At 34.5% G+C, this 19,303-nt stretch overlaps 1 protein-coding gene and 1 long non-coding RNA gene across 4 annotated transcripts in view; one reads left to right on the top strand and one right to left on the bottom strand.

Moving 5' to 3' along the window:
- Positions 1 to 6,012, top strand: part of LOC101884827 (uncharacterized) — a 100,613-nt gene extending 94,601 nt beyond the window's left edge. For both annotated transcript variants that reach the window (XR_015499579.1, XR_015499577.1), the window contains one exon: positions 2,199 to 6,012. This is a non-coding gene — a long non-coding RNA (uncharacterized LOC101884827). The remainder of the gene's footprint in view (positions 1 to 2,198) is intronic.
- The window catches only part of ramp1 (receptor activity modifying protein 1), a 51,133-nt gene that overhangs the window by 258 nt on the left and 31,572 nt on the right, over positions 1 to 19,303 (bottom strand). Inside the window, exon 3 of one of the 2 annotated variants that reach the window (XR_015498807.1) lies at positions 4 to 2,470. Coding sequence is in view for 1 of the 2 variants with exons in the window: in NM_001002693.2 (NP_001002693.1) it covers positions 2,215 to 2,470 (256 nt within the window). In the remaining variant the exon portion in view is untranslated. Of the gene's footprint in view, positions 1 to 3; positions 2,471 to 19,303 lie in introns of those variants that run through there. The other variant, NM_001002693.2, reaches the window with a different exon arrangement.

Raw genomic sequence — 19,303 nt, forward strand, 5'->3', positions numbered from 1 at the left:
TACTGTAAAACAAAAGATGTTAAATTACAGAAATTTACCGGAAATTAAAATTTAAGGAAATTTCTGCAATTTAACTGTCATTATTTTACAGCAAATTTCTGTAATTTAATGGCCATTATTTTACATTATTTTACATAAAATAACTGATTTTTTTTTTATGCCAAGTTCACACTGCCTGATTTTCCAAATCATCAATCAGAATGATTATCTGGGGTAGCATTCAGTTGCTGTTGTGTTCACATTGCCGAAGAATTGACTAGAGGAGTTTTTTGGTGCAAGACTGTAAATATTCCATTGTAGTACATATCAGACAAAACATCTAAAAGACATGTATCAGGGGTGTCCAAACTCAAAGTCGGGGGTGTCCTGGAGAGTTTAGCTCCAACCCTAATCAAACACACTTGAACTACCTAATCCCTTACTATATATCACTAGAAACTTCCTAGCAGGTGTGTTCAAGCAAGTTGGGGCAAAACTCAGCAGGACAGCGGCTCTCTAGGACTGAGTTTGGACACCCCTGACATAGATGATTATGGTAAAGTTTTCCCAAATTCCTCCATTTCTTAGGTCCAAATAGGTTGAGAAGGAACTTTTCTCAGAACCAAAGCCATGTTTTCTGATATTGTAGTCTAAAACTCCTCCCCACAGTCCTCACTACCCTGTTTTATTGGCTGTGGGACATCACTGATGTGTTTTGCCAGTCAGAACACCTTTCACACAGCAGAATTTTGAATCACTGACGGGTCCTGATTGTCACTCATGAATGAGAACCGATTTAACTCTGATTTGAGGCATTTGTCCTCAATTCTGTCATGAACGCTCTCGAGATTGAATATGTACAGTATATGGCAATGTTGATGTATTTGGTCTTGGTATAGATCTGCTACGCTGCTGTTGCAAACTTAATATACATGTAACCCCCGTAGCAGATCTAAACACAGGTAGAGCTGGGGTTGAGGAGGGTCTTTGAAAATGCACCACAGCTTAAAAAGCGTAGAATGGCAGAGTTTTTAAACTGATGAGGTGCAAGCTCATTGGCTGCCAAGGTGACAGCAGCCAATCTCCTGTGCCATGTAGGAGCAGATTAGGTGACCTATCAGCCTGCAAGCGCATAGGGTTTCATGCCAGGAATTTCACTTTCACAAAACCTGTTAGCGAATGGAAATCAGGGCTAAAAATGTCCAGTAAGAACTCGGCATTAGATTTTGGCCAAGGCATCAGAATCTCACTGATCAGAGACATTGTCCATCTTAAAATGCACACTGTAAAAAATTATCAGAAAATTAGCAGTTTTTCCTATTTTGTGATTTATTTTTTCATATTATGTGATCCATTTATTTATGCTTTTGAATTGCATGGATCCTTGATCTTTCTTCCAACAACTTTTAACCTTGAAACGATTAAAAAGGTGACTTTTATTTTTAAACTACTTTTTATGTTAAACTACTAAACTTTCAATTAAAGTCACCCTTTTAAACAGTATAAGTTGAATTTTCAACATCAAAAGCAGAGAAAGCAGAGATCAAGGTCCCATAATGCAATTCACAACCACAAATAAATGAAGAACATTTGTGAATCACAAAATATGATTGTTACTAAACAGATAGACAGCTTACTAGACTTTAAAGAGCATTTTGTGTCTTACCAAAATGTCTGATTCTGGACACACTTTTTAAATACAATAATCAATTTACATTTAATTTCTCCATTCTTTTTTTTTTTTTTTGGGGGGGGGGGGGTGATGTCATTAATATTGTAAATACTATTGGCATGTTCATTGTTCTATTTTTTTTTAAATCAACAAAATAACAGCAATCATGTCTGCCATCAAAAATATCATCATTTGGCACAAGCACGATTATAAATGTGTTGAGGTTTACAGGTGACAAAGTGACTGAGTACAGTGTTCACATCACAGTCAAACACAGAATAAAACAGTGTTCTTCCTTTTGTTTGGTGTTTATCCATCCAAGGTGATGTGTATCCGTCATCGCAATAATGACTTGCATTTGTTTTGAAGATCCTTTTTACTGAAAAAATGCTGGCATGACAAAATATTTAGTTGAAAACTAGCTAAAAGAAACTGTGTTAGGTTTTGTCCATATAAAGGATTTTTCAGTTAACACCATGGCAGTGTTCAGTAAAAGTGTTTCAACTCATTGAGTTTGTGAAATCACCTTCTCTATTGTTTGCTGCAGGTGGAAGTTGTTGGATTTATACGATTCCCTCGCTGCGTTTACTCCTCCACACCACCAGAGCAGTCATGAGCAGCGTCACCAGAATGGGCACCACGATAAAAGGCCCCAGGATCCGATTGGGCGGGTCGTGAAGCAGCCGTCCAGACAGTGAGCAGTCATGGAAGTAATGCCTGTGCACCCGGATGAAGAACTCGTCCACCATGCGGTTGGGCCAGAAACAGTTCATCTTTAGAGCCACCAGGAACGTGCAGTTGGTCAGTTCCCCATACGACCTTTAGGAGGACAAATTATAGAATAATGTCAAGAGCACATCTAAATGAGCAATGATAAAGATGCATTTAATGTCATTCAAATATCAAAGTAAAATAGATATCAAAGTACTTTTACTTTTTACTACTCTCAGAAAAATAAATTACGATAAAGCTTATTGAAGTTGAAGATTATTGAATAACGACAAAGTTTACTGCTTGTACCCTTTTAAATTTAGTTAATATCTCTTTCATTTTAATGTACAGTATGTTGTCAGATTCAAATCAAATACTATTAGATTAAATCAATTAATGGATATGGTATAAATATATCTGGCTGTAAAAAAAAAACCTGGATCCAATTAGTTAAATTCTATGAGATTGGTTTTCTTAATATTCAGGGGCAAAATTGGCACAACTTCATACTCCACACAATAGATGAATTAAAAAGAAGCATTTAAAACACATTGAATTCATTGATATTATTACAAAAGTCTCATTCTTATTTGTTAAATTTAGGTTTACTTACTCCCAGGGCTGTTTATACAGTTGATAACGGAATTATTAGCCCTCCTTTGAGCTTTTTTTTTTCTTTTTAAATATTTCCCAAATGATGTTTAACAGATTCAGGAAATTTTCACAGTATGTCTGATAATACTTTTCTTCTAGAGAAAGCCTTATTTGTTTTATTTCGACTAGAATAAAAGCAGTTTTTAATTTTTTAAACACCATTTTATGGACAAAATGATTAGCCCCTTTAAGCTCTATATTTTGTTCAATAGTCTACAGAACAAACCATCATTATACAATAACTTGCATAATTACCCTAACCGGCCTAGTAACCTAATTAACCTAGTTAAACCTTTAAATGTCACTTTAAGTGTTTTGAAAAGTATCTAGTAAAATATTATCACTATATATTATTACTGTCATCATGGCAAAGATAAAATAAATCAGTCATTAGAGAGGAGTTATTAAAACTATTATGTTTAGAAATGTGTTCAAGAAATCTTCTCTCCATTAAACAGAAATTGAGGAAAAAAATAAATAGGAGAGTTAATTATTGAGGGGGGGCTAATAATTCTGACTTCAACTGCATATCAAAGTTGATATTTAGCCTCACCATGTTGTGTTTTGTAACATTTCATTTTTACGAGGTGGGTCGTTGGCCCAATGCTCAACTCCCAACCTGGAAGACCAGGACATACATACACTAGGCACAATTTAGCTTACCTAATTCACCTATAGCACATGTCTTTGGACTTGTTGGGAAACTGAAGGCCCCATTGGGGAGAAACCATCAAAGTTTTCATTTAGCAATGAACTAACCCTTAAAGTAACAAAGCCTTGTTTACTGAAATAACTTTAGGAGTTGGAAACAACTGGTTCAAATGTAAACATCTGCAAATGTTTAGAAGCTTTAATAATCAATATTATAAAGCACACATTTCTAATGGACACAATTTCCTTGTTTAGGGGTCTTATTTTTAAGTCATTTGAACTGTTATGCATTTTTAAACAAAAAAAAGTGTACACTTGCTGTGGATAAAATTAATGTAACTGAAATGTTACTTATTGCTACCCAATTACACTGTTCAAGATGAATGTCAATTTAATATCTTCAATCAATAAAATAATCACATGGAAACCTGCAGGACTTTAAGAAAACCAATCAAAAGCATCCTACTGTGGATTTCACGTTAACTTAGGCTAACAATGTGACACTGTTCCAAATCATCCATAAAAGACATGTTTCAAGAGTTCACTATTGCTTGATACTTTCTATAGTTTTTAGCATAACAAAACTATTAAAGCTGTGGGTTCAATTGGTCTGAGGACAAGGACAATGACAGGGTTTGTACATTTGTAGAGTGTTTTTAATTAAGAACAAAAATCTGCGTTGACAAATGAATGACATATTCTTTTACAGAATAACTCATCTAAATCAACCATCAGTCTATTTTAGACATTTTTGGGATGAAATACTTTTTATTTACTGTATATTTATTTTAAGGACAGATAATGTGATGTACATTCTGGTAGAATGTCCCACTAATTGGTTTGGCTTGCTCTCCCGGGAGAGAGCCCTGAGCTTGGAGATAATTGAGCTCAGTGCTCCCGCCTGGTCATTTACACTAACATGAAAGGGGGGTCCAAGATCAGGTAGGTCTCAAGAGCTCCCCCTAGAAAAAGAAAAAGGTGTGGATGGGGGATTCTACAAAAAAAAACAAAAAAACAAAACAAAGATAAGCTATTTAATGTAGGCTTGGATTCATCTGATTGGTTTATCGATGATATGAGAGACTAGCTTTGATCAATAGCATGTGCTCCCCTCAAAATTAGTTTGTGAAACTTCACTTGTTCAAACACACATGATTACGTAGAAACAATCTTCTCTGTGAGCCCTAAAGAGCCCTGATGGACTGAAATCACTCTAGTAATGATAATGATGGTGGTGGTGGAGATGAAGATGAGCTCCTCTCCAGTGAAGGAGCTCAAGGAGAGACGGTTCTTCCGATGAGCTCTTAATAGGGCCCTGTGTGAGTGTTAGACCCTGACCCTCCTCCCCTGAGCCGGCTATTTATAAGTCCAGCCAGCGTAAGTGTGGGATGCCTGGCATAACCTGTGCAGGATTTTGATCGCGTGTTACCTTGTGGGTCGGTTTCAGGGGATGGAGCGTAGCACACGCCTCCTCCCCTCACATTTCACCCTGAGGGATAAAGATGGCTGCTCAAACACTCGGCAAGAGTGAAAAGCAGGTCTCATCTTCCCAAAGAGGCATGCATGACACATATAGGTGTCTGGGTCACCCCTGTGTGCACAGCTACACTGCAGAGGCTAAGGGTGGCTGGGTGAAGGAAATGGGAATGAATTAAAGAAGCCAGTCGAGAATGACTGGAACTACTGCAAATTCAGGAGAGGATTTTAGGGGATTGACTTGGAAGCTGAAATTTAGCCACTGAGCTTAATTTTATAATTTCATTTTAATGCACCATTTTAACCCTTATATGCTTATGTTTGACATCTAACATTAAATAGTCCAATTCTCTATCAGATGCCAAAAGTGAACAACAAATGGTATCAAATGGTATACGCTTACAGTCTCCTGTAATACTATTGAATATTGTTATCATAATCTTTACATTCATGTTTATTTTTTTTATAAATGGTTCAAATACTGGTGCCAGGAATGTGTTTAATGTGTTATAAGACCAAGCATTGGTCATAAACAGCTATTGAGAGTTTTATTAACTCAAATGAGTAGAAGCTTAGACCCAGGAACAATATTTCATACACCAAATTTTACAAGCAGATTATGTATTTAAAACAATTGTATACGTTTTTGTATACTCTTAATCCTGATTACTGAATTAAGCTTTTAAACGTTATGTCTATTTGTTGTGTATGTCCGTGTAAAACACATTTTGAATGATCAGGACATGAGTACCATATTGTGCTACACAGGCTTACTTGAACTATGTCGTTTTAATGTTCTTCTTATTGTGGTAATCATGTTTATGAGTGTGTGATAAATGTGAAAATAAAATAATCACTTGTCGACGTGCTCTAATGGTGGTAGTGGGTCATTTTAGTGGAATTAAAGTTCAGGAGAAGCTCCAGCTTCTGTTAAACCCCGTCTGTTAATGGACTGACCCTGAGCTCACACCTCTGACTGTCTGTCTGCCTGTGTATTTATAGTGCTCACATTAAAGACTCCGAAATACAAAGAAGCTTGCAGCTGTACATTCACAACGGACAGTTAAAGCACATGCTAATAATAAAAGGCAGCATTATTTATTTTGCCCATTTTATTTATTGCCGTTTGCATGTTTTTTTTTTGTTTTTTTTTGTCATATTAAATACACATACACGTTAGCATAGTAAACTTTGTAGTAAACTTCATCACTTTTGTTTGGATAAACGTATTAGTATTAATAAACTCTCTATTACTAAATATTGAAATATAATGGAGTGAGGACTAAGAAGATGACTGAAGCAGTTTTGAGTATTGATTATTTGTTCATGATTCTAAATGTTTATTTGATATCTGTTTGGTTCAGTTTAAATAGTTTTTTTTTTCTAATGTTTGCTCTATTTGAATGATGTTATTTTAGCTTTAACCATACTAAACCTTGTGATTCAAAACACATAAGACACATAATGAATGTTCTGTTTATTCTTAGCTTTTGTGCTCTTCAAATCATCAAATTGTGTTTCACAGGGCTCAAACTTTAAATCATAGAAATAACCCAGATGAGCGACTGAGCAAGTTTCCGTATGGCTGACAATTCATACATATGAATCTATGCAATGTAAACTATGTGGTTATGTTGGACCTTTGAAAACTGGTGTGCAATTACATCACAAACCCAAAAGTCTGGTAGCGTAGCACTTTACAGACCTGTGATGATCAGTTTCCACTTTATAATGGGTATCAAGAAAGTCAAGAGTTCACATTGCAGGGGAGATATTGATAAATAACTTTTACAGTGTAAAGCTTTCTGAATTTTCACATGATACACATTAGCTATGTTTCCATAAAAAAAATCAGTTGATGGAAACACCGCTAATGCGCATAAAAATGTATGCGTATAACTGAGAAAGATAAACTTTTATTCAATAAGAAAAGATGCGCATAAACTATGATGAAAACACTTTTACCGAACAAATTTCAGTGCATAAAAAAAAGTCATGTGATTTTGTTATAAAAGATCATGTAATGAAAAAAAATATGTAAATGGCTGACCACATTGTAAAACATCTGAAATGTTGTTTTGGTCATTCTAAAACACCTAATCATCTCAGTATTAGTGTAATTATATAATTATATACCTCTAGAACAGGGATGTCAAACTCAATTCCTGGAGGGCCGCACGCAGCCCAGCACAGTTTAGTTCCAACCCTAATTACTCCTGATCAAACTAATTCAGTCCTTCAGGCTTGATTGAAACCTACATGTAACTGTGTTGGAGCAGGGTTGGAACTAAACTATGCAAGGCTGCGGCCGTTTTTTGCTCTGCACCTTACATCTTCAAACGCCTCCACCTATTCATTGCGTGTCGGCATTGTCTTCTGAGGCAGTTTATTAAATAAAGAAAAGATTCATGCAGCTTCTCCTACCTCAGTAAATTTCATTTTCACTTTTGATATTTGTCACCAGTTAATCAGAAAGTGACAATTTTGTTCCCTTTGACGATTTTGATGGAAACGCTGCTTTATTGGCATGTCTTACATGCAATATTTCAGTTTTGCGCAAATATTTAATTCACATCTTTGGATGGAAAACATAGCTATTGTCTCTAAGAGGATTGTATGAGACAATGAGATTGAATGAGGACTTTGACATTCACACATTTCTTTAAATATATACATATGATTACAGGGTTTTACTAGCAGTTTAAGAGTTTGGTGTATTGATGTATTTCGTTTAGAATCCTGAGAATACAGTTTTTGTTTTTTTTTATTCTGTATTTTGCACAGTGCTTTTTTTTTGTTTAGTTTCTCTTTCTTTTTAGTAAATATGTTGTTGTTCTTTTGTTTTATATATTTGTTTTTAATAATTTTTTTTTCCTAATTATTGATTGATTCATTTTGTATCATTTATCGTCAACATTTGGTGGGATCTCATATGATGCAGGCATATAGAAGTGTAAAGAGTAGTACATGCGGTTCAGTTTGTCTGATGAAACGTCACATGCTATGCAAAAGCTTTTTAATTAAATGCATTTTTGATACTTTTGGAGCCTTTGTATCGCTGACGCTATATTTGATTTTGCAAGATAAACAGTAAAATATATTAGCTCGCAAATCATGAGCTAAAAACATTGTATCATTTAAAGAAAATGAATTTCATTGATTGATAATCTGCTCATTTGGAAGAAAATGAATACAATTGTTGGGGTTTGGTCCTGCTTTGCTGTTCATTTTAGATGGACACTGCAGCAAACCCGGTGTATAAACACATTTTTGGCATTTGCAAAAATATTGATGGTGCCACATTTTTCCATTGAACCTTAGAAGTAAATGTTGATATTGTGACAGCTGACACACAATACATGCAGAAATATGTGAACACAAAGGCACATTGTAGCCACAGGGAGCAAAGAACAACGACATTATTTAAAGCCACAAAGCAGAACTTTTGAAAAGGGCAGAAGATGGATTCATGTGCAAACGGTATAAATGGCAAAGTGACATTGTGACATTTCGTATGGCCATAAAGAACTCGCTACCATAAACAGGACAAAAGCAGAAGCCTAATAATATCATTCTTTCCTGGTGGATTGTTAAAAAACAACACACAAAAGGTTGCGCCATTCATCTTTACATTATATTTTCGTTAATAAGCAAATCTTTAACACGTTAAAGCACTTTCACCCTAAAAAAATAATCCAACTTGAAAGCCATTACACTTGTAAAACATTAGAAGCAAATGCACATCAAACCAGAAAGAGATCTGCTCATCCATCTAAAAAATAATCTTGCTGTCTGCTCTGCTGCAGAGATAAACGAGGATATCAGCATGTTTCTGTGTTTATATTTAACTACATCCAACTGTACGGAGTGATGAATAGGGGATGTCAAATGTATCATCAAAACAGCTGTGGCAATATTCAGCCTGTAAGCATCGGTTTGAACGGAAGTCGTTTAGTGAACGAGTTAAATTTGGATGTTTAATCATAAGGAGCCCCAGGAGCTTCATATCTGCCCTGTCAGAAGCCATTATCATGCAATTAACAAGTGAATACAGATAAGATGAAGAAGTTCTGGATAAGATCCTCTGATTTTGTATTAAGGACATCATTTGCATTCTTATTTTTCCAAAATAACTTGCTTCTGTGAAACACAAAAGATGTTGAGGCAGAATAAAATTTAGAGCCAGTTCATAACACAGCCCTATATCTTCAGAATGACTTTTAATGGTACTAACACTAATGTTTAACTGTATTGATTAAATACAGTGTGTCCAAAAAGTGCAAAACTTGGGGAAAAGACATTCCAAGAAAGACAGTCATAAATTATGCCTTTTCTTTTCATAAACAGACTCAACTATATTTAAAAAAAATTTTAAATAGCCTAAAAATCAGTTATACAAAAAAAGGTTATTGGTATAGACCAGTGGTTCTCAACTGGTTTGACCATGGGACCCACATTTTTACATGGTTATCAACCCGTGGCCCAAATTTTTAGCAACTATAATATAATTTTAGGAATTAAAATTAATTTGTATTTATTTGTTAACATCCACAAGTAGTGACAGATAAATCATAAGAAAATCACCAAGACTTACAAATAAACTATATTTTACTATTGTCAATGTCTCAAATTATAAAAATAATACAAAGTAAAAACAACAAATGTTTGGTTTCTAAAAGTGCTCTTGTGAGTGCACATCACTACATATGACACACTGAGGTTTTAAGCCTTTTTCATCAATATATGTAAATCCATACTTTACATATTCGGGGTCGTACTTGTGCTTCGACATATTTGTTGCTAGAATTAAATTAGATTTCACATGTTAAACGGTACAGTTAACGTTCGCTTATTTCAAAATAAAAGTCTTATATAAGCAAAATAAGTCAAAAATTAAACATTTGTTGTTTTTTTGACCACACTCTGCGACCCACTAAAAATGTTCCCGTGACCCACTTTTGGGTTGAGAAACACTGGTATAGACCACACTGTAAATTGTTATGTATTCCTAATAAATATTGACATGTTTATTTCATGTATTTTTCATATATATAGTCATTGTATTTAAGAGAAATTTTTATTATATCAATTTGGATGATTGCAAAATATCGTTTGGCACTAAATTCGTGTCATGTTACAATTATATGTAGCAATTATACAACAAATTGATTGAAGCCAAGCTACTTTACTGAAACCAGAGACCATTTCCATATCAAAGAAGATGGAGCCACAGAGCTACACCTATGATGCCATCACTGCACACCAATGATACTTCAAATGCACTGAAAAAATGATTCAAAGAAGATTCCTTGGATTTACTCAATGTTTTTTAAACTTAAGTTGTTGTAAACAATTGATTTGGACAGAATGTAAACAAATTAAGTTCAGCATTACTAAATTCAATTTGTTTGTTTAATTTCAACACATATAAGTTGTTTGCAACAATTTTGCAGACATCATTTTTTTCAGCATGTGTTTGCTATCCCAATTATTGCTATTTCTTCATTCATATATTTATTTATTTATATGTTATTATTTAGCAAAAAAAAAAATCTAACTTTGTCAAATTTGACTTGATTTCATTTAAAATTACATCATCAGTTCATTACAAAATGTATTACATGAGAACATTTAATGCAACACAAGAAAACTGCAATTTTTTTTTTGCACCTGGAGAAACTATGATGATAATAAAATAGAGAGACTAATCCAAATTTAGGTAGGTCTTTAAGTGTATAATGGGTTAATGCTGGTACTTTTCTCCATTGGCCATGTGATGGGAAAGTCTCCCTGCAGCTTTCAGTCTTGTAAGGCAGCGGATTGAATTTCTGAATGGTTTAACACCACTAAATATAACTTGTGTGACAGGACAGAGACAATTTGGGACAAATATCAACACAGAGAGGCCATGACTACAGCACACTGTCACTGTTTATGCTGTGGGACATGAGGGAAAAAATAAATAAATAAAAGAAAAAAGATTACGGGTGTATTACAGATTGAGTAAATAGTGAATAAATAACCAGCACTCTTTCATATTTTATCAGCTATTTTGAAAGGCGAGTCATTTTGACTATGAACCCATGGTGAGAGAAAAGTCTAGTCCAATCTGATAATATGGACTAACATTTTTTTGCCCAATTTTACTACATCAGTGGCATTTTTTAAGACACAAATCATTAGTTTCTGGATCTCTACAGAGATTGTTTGTTGCAGAACTTAACTAGCAGAATGTTTGGAGGTTATATAATTCCCTTATTGTTAACTATCACTACATTACTTAAAGGTGTTGTATTTAAGTTTGACTCTGCTAAAGCAGAGAAAAAAATACCATAATATGTTTGCAGATATTTAAGAAACATGCTAAGTAAACATTCTTGTAAATCTGAAAAACATTTCTGAAGTCAGATATTCTGCTTTGAAAATGTCTGTTACGTGTTTTGGTCACTTTAACCCACCTACTGCTACTTTAACCAACTTTATTTCAGCACCACAGGTTGCCTTGTTGGAAAACTGCTTATTTTATTCATATATTTAGAAAGGCTCTAAAAGCGTGCGCCCAAATGATACGCAGATTCAGAGTTCCACATGAGGTTATTCATTAGCAAATATTTAAATATTATGAGCGTAAACATTAAATGAGCGGGTTACATTGTAACCCTGTGTCCTAACAACACGCGACATGATGAAATTTGCAGTGATTTGTAATTTGGCTGTTTGCACCAGACAAACACGACAGAAATTTAAATACAACCATTCAGAAGTACAGAATATATGTGCACTCACTGGACTCTATTGAAATGGTGAGGTTTAGGATCTAATAATACGCAATAAACCTCTTTAACATTAGTAAATGTACATCCTGAATCACTGATATGTGTTGGTTTAGAGTCACAGTTCTAAAGTTCAATTTCAAAGGGTTTATTTTATTTTCAAGATCTGAGGTGAACTATCAGCTGCTGTTTTCAGTTGTATGACGATAAATGTCAAGTAAAATGTCATTCTAAAATGTCAAAACTTTTTATTTTTAAGCTCTCCAGTATGCTTTCCCCCCACCCCCCACCGGATGCATTTAGCAGCGGCAGGTTTAGATTCTGATCCCGAACTCCATCTGTTCCTCCGGACGTGCAGCATTCATATTGTAGTGCAGGTGCTTGTGGGACATTTTCCATTAGCTATGTGGAATGTGACCACACTTGAAAACATTTAACCCCTCTGTCAGCCTTGATGACACTTAATGACTTCGAGAGAGACAGAAAGAGCCAGCGAGAGGGTGCACTTTATAATATGTTTCAACAAATCACAAAGCATCCAGGGCACAGATCAACTGCTTCTGTAACTGTAAGCTTGAAATGCTTAAAAGGGCATTTCTGGATCATCTTCAACTAGTATATGACCATGAGGGTCACTGGTGTTTAATATCATAGCTAATGTGAGGCATTTACAGTATTGTTGCACCTTTATAGAGTACAGTGTGAACTTTTCATATACAGTACACATAATACACAGTGTATAAATTCTGGTTGGTATGCACAAAGCTTGCAAAAGAAACGTTATAATTAAAAATTTTTAATTAATTTTTATAATTAATTTCAGTGATTTGCATGATGAGTAAACAAGTACAGTCAGATGAACCCCATATGACTTTAAACTTAATAGAGTAAGTACAATATATAAGCATTAATCTAAACATTGAAGTAAGAAGAAAAGTTATACATGAAAGTTTTGGGAGACCACATTACTCAAAGTGAGGGAACAAGTTTGCTAAATGATCTTAGTTTATTCAACTTAGTAGGGTTTTTGGTGTGTAAAACTTCCTACAAAAGTTCCTACATTTAAACTCCATGCAGGACTGTCTATATGAACCAGAAACTCTAGCATTTCAATAAATATGCTTTGCCATGACAGTCAGTTCTTTTAACTTTCTCTGCTCTACTTTAGTTTCTCTCTCACTTTTTAAGAGATCACATGACCCCGCTGTCCTCACATAGTCTCCTCAGGGACAAGACAGCAGGTCACAGAGAGTCAGATCTGCTCAAACACAGATGCTGTACACACAAATGAAGGTCAGCGTGAGTCAGGACACCTGAGCTGGAGTTACAGGACTTCTGACGTATTGGAGGCTTGAGGAGGATCACATCTGTCATGGAATAGATTTCTGGAGAGGCCAGAGGGGAATCACTACTAATATGTTCCGCCATATAATCTGGGTGCTTTCATGACATAAAAAACTTCAGCCTAATGTGTTTGGATTTACCACAGCTTTAGAAGTGTCTGGAAATCATTGTAATGGGTTTAAATAAACTCTGTATGATTTTTAAAATGATATAACATTTTAAATGATCAGTTATTGTAAATTCCTGTTATAATAAGATATAATAATAGGAACATAAATGCATCCATTTTAAAAACATGAACTAGCATTTAAAGCATAACTCCTGAGTTTGAGAAATCTCGATAACATGCATTAAAACATTAGGAAATGGAAACTAAGTACAGTTTATATTAAATCTTGTAACATACTGTACAGCAGACAAATTTAAAAGAACGGGTTGGTCTGGAATAACATGACCTGTCATGTAACATTAATTGATTGTTTAATTATAAAAAGGCCATTTTTAATTTGCCGTTTAGAAATGAACGTTTACAGAAATCACCTAGTCAGTTACAAAGGTTTTTATTTAGTTACTTGCTATCTGTTGTATTCTAAATGTATTGCTTGTCAAATACAATCTTTGTACTGTATTAGATTTCACATTCAATGTTGTCACAACCCTGAAATCTCATCCGTACATGCACGTGGGATTTTTCCTCTCTATTTTTAGAGTTTGACAACTCCTACTCGGTGTACTGTATGCTTTCAGTGTATGGAGAGAAAAAAAAGTGTGCAAAACATATTTTGTGCTCCACGGAAGAAAGAAAATATGATTTGGAACCACATGAGGATGTGCGCTTCATTGTTTGGAAAACCATTGTATTAAAAGAATGTCCCGCAATAACCTGAAACCACCATAGAATCTCTAGAGTTTATATCTCCAGTTTAATTTAATATTTGCACTTTATTAAACCTGTAAGATTAGTTTTTTGCTTGGTAAATCTTTAGCAATCTGTTCCTTAATTAGATTCCTTCAGAAGAGCTGGAATTAGGTTTTTTTTAGGTTTTAGGCTGTTATCAGGTCTCTTAAGCTCTCTTTTAGCTATACTGTAATTGATTTAGCTCAGATTAGGAGATCTCAGAAAGAGATTGATGGACATACTGGACCAACAAAGACTATTGTTTTTTTTATACACCCTTTTCACATTTCCAGGTTTCTCAGTAGCGGAAGGCATCATAGTTGGGTAAACTAGAACAGTTTCATTTTTAATATCATTTGCTGAAATAATAAAAGAAAAACTCCATGGTGGTGTTATCAAGACTTTCAGAAAAAGAAAAAATAAATTATGTGAGACTGATGACGGCAGCCAGAGGAGAGAATAACATCAATTTAATCTCAGCCCCTTAGATGCTGGATTGCAAATACCTTGCATATGCGGTCATTTGTTTATTGTTTTGTGTAATTTGACACAAAGATTATGTAACTCATTCATAAATGCATATAAACGTTCATAAGTAAAAAATAAAAAAAACTAATTATTAAAAACCATTAAAGATTAAAGATGATAATGACCGTAAACGTGTCATAACTGGTTTGTGAAAAGGGTCCATGAAATAGCAAAACCAAAAATGTGGCCAATTTCAACATATATGTGACTGCATTTTTTTTCTCGGATAATGATATTAACAGGGGAATATTATGGATGATTATTACAAAGCTCACTAGAATATTTGATTCTGATTGGTCAATCACCACATTCCAAGGTAGGTTATTCCTAGATAACAACCTCTGAGATAATAACACCGACTCATTAATGTACTTAGAAATTATATTAAACGTCAGTAAATACATTCATATCCATAATTATAAAGTATGCTTATCTGACAAGCTGCTGTTTTAGACTGTTTGGCACCATCTTCTGACTGAATAATAATTAGATTAGTGTATATGAGCTATTCAGCCATTTTCTTTTCTGTCTACTTTGTGATTAATTAAAGTAGAAATAGACTTCTTTGATTTAGAATAATGATGTGTGGTCATTTAATAGGCGGGATAAAGTACATCCATGTGGTTGTCTTTGCAGAATAAAGCCTTTCATGTAAAATTATTTTATGAAGTTCTTTTCGCAACACCAAATAAGTGCCACAAAGTATCATAAGATGCAAATAAAAACATTTGCATCACCTATCTTTTCCATATTGACAATGCTTTCTACAGTGTTACACTTGTGATGTTGAGCACTTTGGTTTATGCCCAATGAAGTATGGTTCCTCTAAAATCAAGGTAAAATGTGCACAGTTCTCTTACGTTTGTGTTTGAAAACACTGTTGATTGGGTTTATAAAAAGATCTAGGTCAGTGGTTTGCTAGGTGATCTGTATAAGCACCTTTATGTGGTGTATCTAAAATGTACTACAAAACACTCAGTAATGTATCAGATTTGCAAAAATGTAGATGACGCCCTCTAGTGGATTTGTCATCCAAAACATGCAACGAAACATGCGTTTTGCAAAAAATGTAGCCTAAGGTATGTATTTCCATTGAGCATGTGCAGGAAATGACCCTTAGAAAGCCAAAGAATGTGTTTGTTGGTTTTCTCCAAAGCAGTTTTAATACTCCATTCCTTAGGTACAGACAATTTGCTGAGGAGTGCAAGAGTGCTCACCACCTCAGACTGCTTGTATATAACCTTAATTACCTGCAGTTGACTGGCCTTGGTGCTCCATAAGTCTTTTGAGGCTCATTGGAGACCTCATGCAGTTCTACTGTGTTTCTCAGAGCTCATCCCAGACCTGTCTGCCTCTGCCTCTGCTTTGTGCATAATTGAGCAATAGACTTGGATGACCTCATGGTGGGAGCCAAGGGGCCATACATACTTTAATGAGCACTGTTTCACAGGTGAGCGGGGCACTTGAACCCGCTTCCAGATCTGAGAACACCGTGAAATCCCCTGAGCAACCTTTGAGAAATAACACTCTCCTCCAGGAAGGCTGACAAATTGAGCATGGAGTCTAACTTGATTGCTTAAAAAACACTGAACTGAATGTATTGTCAACTTTATGTTTATAGCAAAACATGTATGGCATGCCTTTTCTTCTGATTTAAAGAACACACTTAAAAATAAAGGTTCTTCGTTGTCATTGAGGGTTACATGATGTACATTTATCATCCATGGAAAGTCTTAATTGCACAAAATGTTCTTTAAACAATTTCTCTTAAAGGGACTTATATGGCATAACTGTGAAATGATTATTCAATGTGTTAAACCACATCCAGAAATTAATCAAAATGTATGCCAGGATGACAAAGCTTCAATTTCCTTTTCCTTTACATAGAGTATATGTTTTTGGTGCACTAATGCACATATAAAGTAAAAAGCATCAAATTAAAGTCTAGAGGTCAAGGTCATCACTGTTTGTTAGTACCCACCATTAAACACAGTTAGCAGAAACTCTGACTCACTGTCTGAAGGGAATCGCTCAAACTGCTTTTAATAAAGTTGACATATTCAGTCAGGCAGGCGATGTGAACAATCTTGTGTCATAAATGACGGATTAATTTAACTACACCCAAAGGAAACATTGTCTTAAACAAAATCCCAGCATTTTTTTTTTATGAAACTGAGATTATTTTGCTACTATAATCACTACCGGGTGGAGAAAAAACTGTGCAAGAGTGAAGAACTTTACAAGAAAAATTTATGATAAAACTCGAAGCTTTAAAAAATTATAAAAATTTGTTTTAGTTCCCCTCACACAACATTAAGTTCTTCAATTTAGAAACGGAAGTGCAAATATGTGCAGAAAAAAATGATGGTGGCATAAAGTAAGGAATAACGTGTGGCAATGGAAAAAAATGTAGTGGCCATTACACTTTTGGAGTGCTTTGTTTTCAAATAATTCAATGGTCTGTGGTAAATTATTTTTACTTGTAACTATACCAACATTTTGTCTATAAAAATTTTGTGTACAGGACTAATTAGGAATGTTAAACCAAAACAACATTTTTAAGCTTGCAATGGAGACATAAATATGTAATGAAGTCATTAATATGCAAGTGATAAGTGTGCAGGAGAGTGAATGTGCTTGTTGTTAACAATAAAGCAATTTTGTGGCAAACATTTATTTTATTATTTAATAGATTTATTTGCTTTGTCAATGTGTTTATGGGTTTTGGATTGTAGCCAGCCTGGTGAAAACATTTTTTTTTCTTTTTCTTCTTTTTCTTAAAAAGTGGGCCTTTTAGCAGTTATTTACTTCATTTTCTATTTAATTAGAAGATTTAAGTACTACATGTTAGTGACTTTTTAAGTACTATTACTGTGCTTAAAATAGCACAAAATCTTGTCAGATGGTCATCGTAAACACTTTTTTTTATGTACTAAAAGCATTTCCTAAAGATTTAGAATAAAGAAATATGAAAACAGTATTTATTTTTATAATACAAAAATAAGAATCTGTTAAAGTTTTAAATTTATTAGGCAAATACTGGCCAGCACATTCAACTTTCCTCAGTTAGAATTTAGAATGGCAGGGACTGTGATTCAAAGCCACACCCCCTGAAATTGCGACCGTGCGCACCGAGTCACAACAGCAGACAGACAACCCACTAGTTCATGTCATTCGCCAATTAGTTAGTGTTAGCCAGCGGCGTGCAGGAATTACATTTATTACTTAGCCACACTTGCTATTTCAGAGCGAATATTCAGAGTAGCATGGTAAACAGCATAGGAAGGCTGTCATTGCTCAAAAATGAACCACTGTGAATATAAAAGCAACTTCATCTCAATAAAGCAGGTTAGGCGGAATAACGCTACAGTATTTACTGATGTTTTGTTGTTAAACTAAATATAAATCTACATTATCGATGCTGTAAAAGGACCTTTTGAAACTGAAAATAATCACATCAATCTTTCACCGGAAGATTTCAGTGGCTTAACAACACGTCTGTGCATATAAGTCATTCATAACAGAACACAATACAACATAAGCTTACTAAAATAGTAAGATAAAATAGCCTGACTAAAATAGTTTTAAACTAGAACATTACTTGTCTAACAGTGATACTTCAGCCATGGTGTCGTCCTTCCACCAGCCTGCTAAAGTAACTCCAATACTGATTCAGGTTTTTTAAAGTTTCAATTCAGCTGATTTCTCCCGGTCTGTCTCGTGATCGAGCGGTGCTTATGCAGTTGGGAACGAGCTTATAGCGGATCTGCGTGAACAGATGCGCAGAACTCCAAATCTACATTTGCTGACAGACAGTCTGAGCTGCTTATCGGAATTATGGGAGATGTCGGTCCGACAATATTTAATTGGATGAATATTTTTTAGTTTTATGCTTTACCCAGAATATAAAAATACATATGAACACATTTAGATCATTTACTGTAATCATTACTATTGGACTGTAAAGAGACTTTCAACCAGCACAACAAAAAATGTTTCTGAAGACAATCACCTACTGCACGTTTAAATAAATAGCTGTGAATGTTCTAGATGTTATGACAATGAAAAAAGTAAACATGACTTTGTTAAAGTCACTGTAACTGTTTCTGTGTGAAGTTGCATCTAATTTTACAAATACCTCTGTATGACAATAATAAAATGTAAAAGAAATACAGCATTTTTTAAAATAAAATTATAAGTTGTAAACCTCTGATAAACTGCATAAGTGCCTCACCTTTAAAGAAAAATCATTTAAATGTCATCATTTACTCCCCCATGTAATCCCAGAATAGCATTAAAATACTGGATGGAAGCTCAAAGAAAATGTATTTTAAAAATGCAGATAAAAAAGTACAGACTCAGTTGAGTCTGAGAATGTTTATGTCTGATAAACACATCCTGCACGGATCAGGAGAACACACAAATTCCTTGATGCACATAAAAAGCTGAACGTTTGCCTCTGCAGATTGGATGCTGTTTTAATAATGATAACAAAATAAATGACTAAATAAACATTTTTGTGTATCTGGTAGTTTGAGGCACAACAAACTTATTACGGAGGAAAACAAGCTACAGTGGTTTCCCTGCTTGCAGAAAGTTTAATTTCACAGGAAGTGT

The sequence above is a fragment of the Danio rerio genome, chromosome 9 (assembly GCF_052040795.2).
Source record: "Danio rerio strain M-AB ecotype USA chromosome 9, GRCz13ab, whole genome shotgun sequence".
NCBI lineage: Eukaryota > Metazoa > Chordata > Actinopteri > Cypriniformes > Danionidae > Danio > Danio rerio.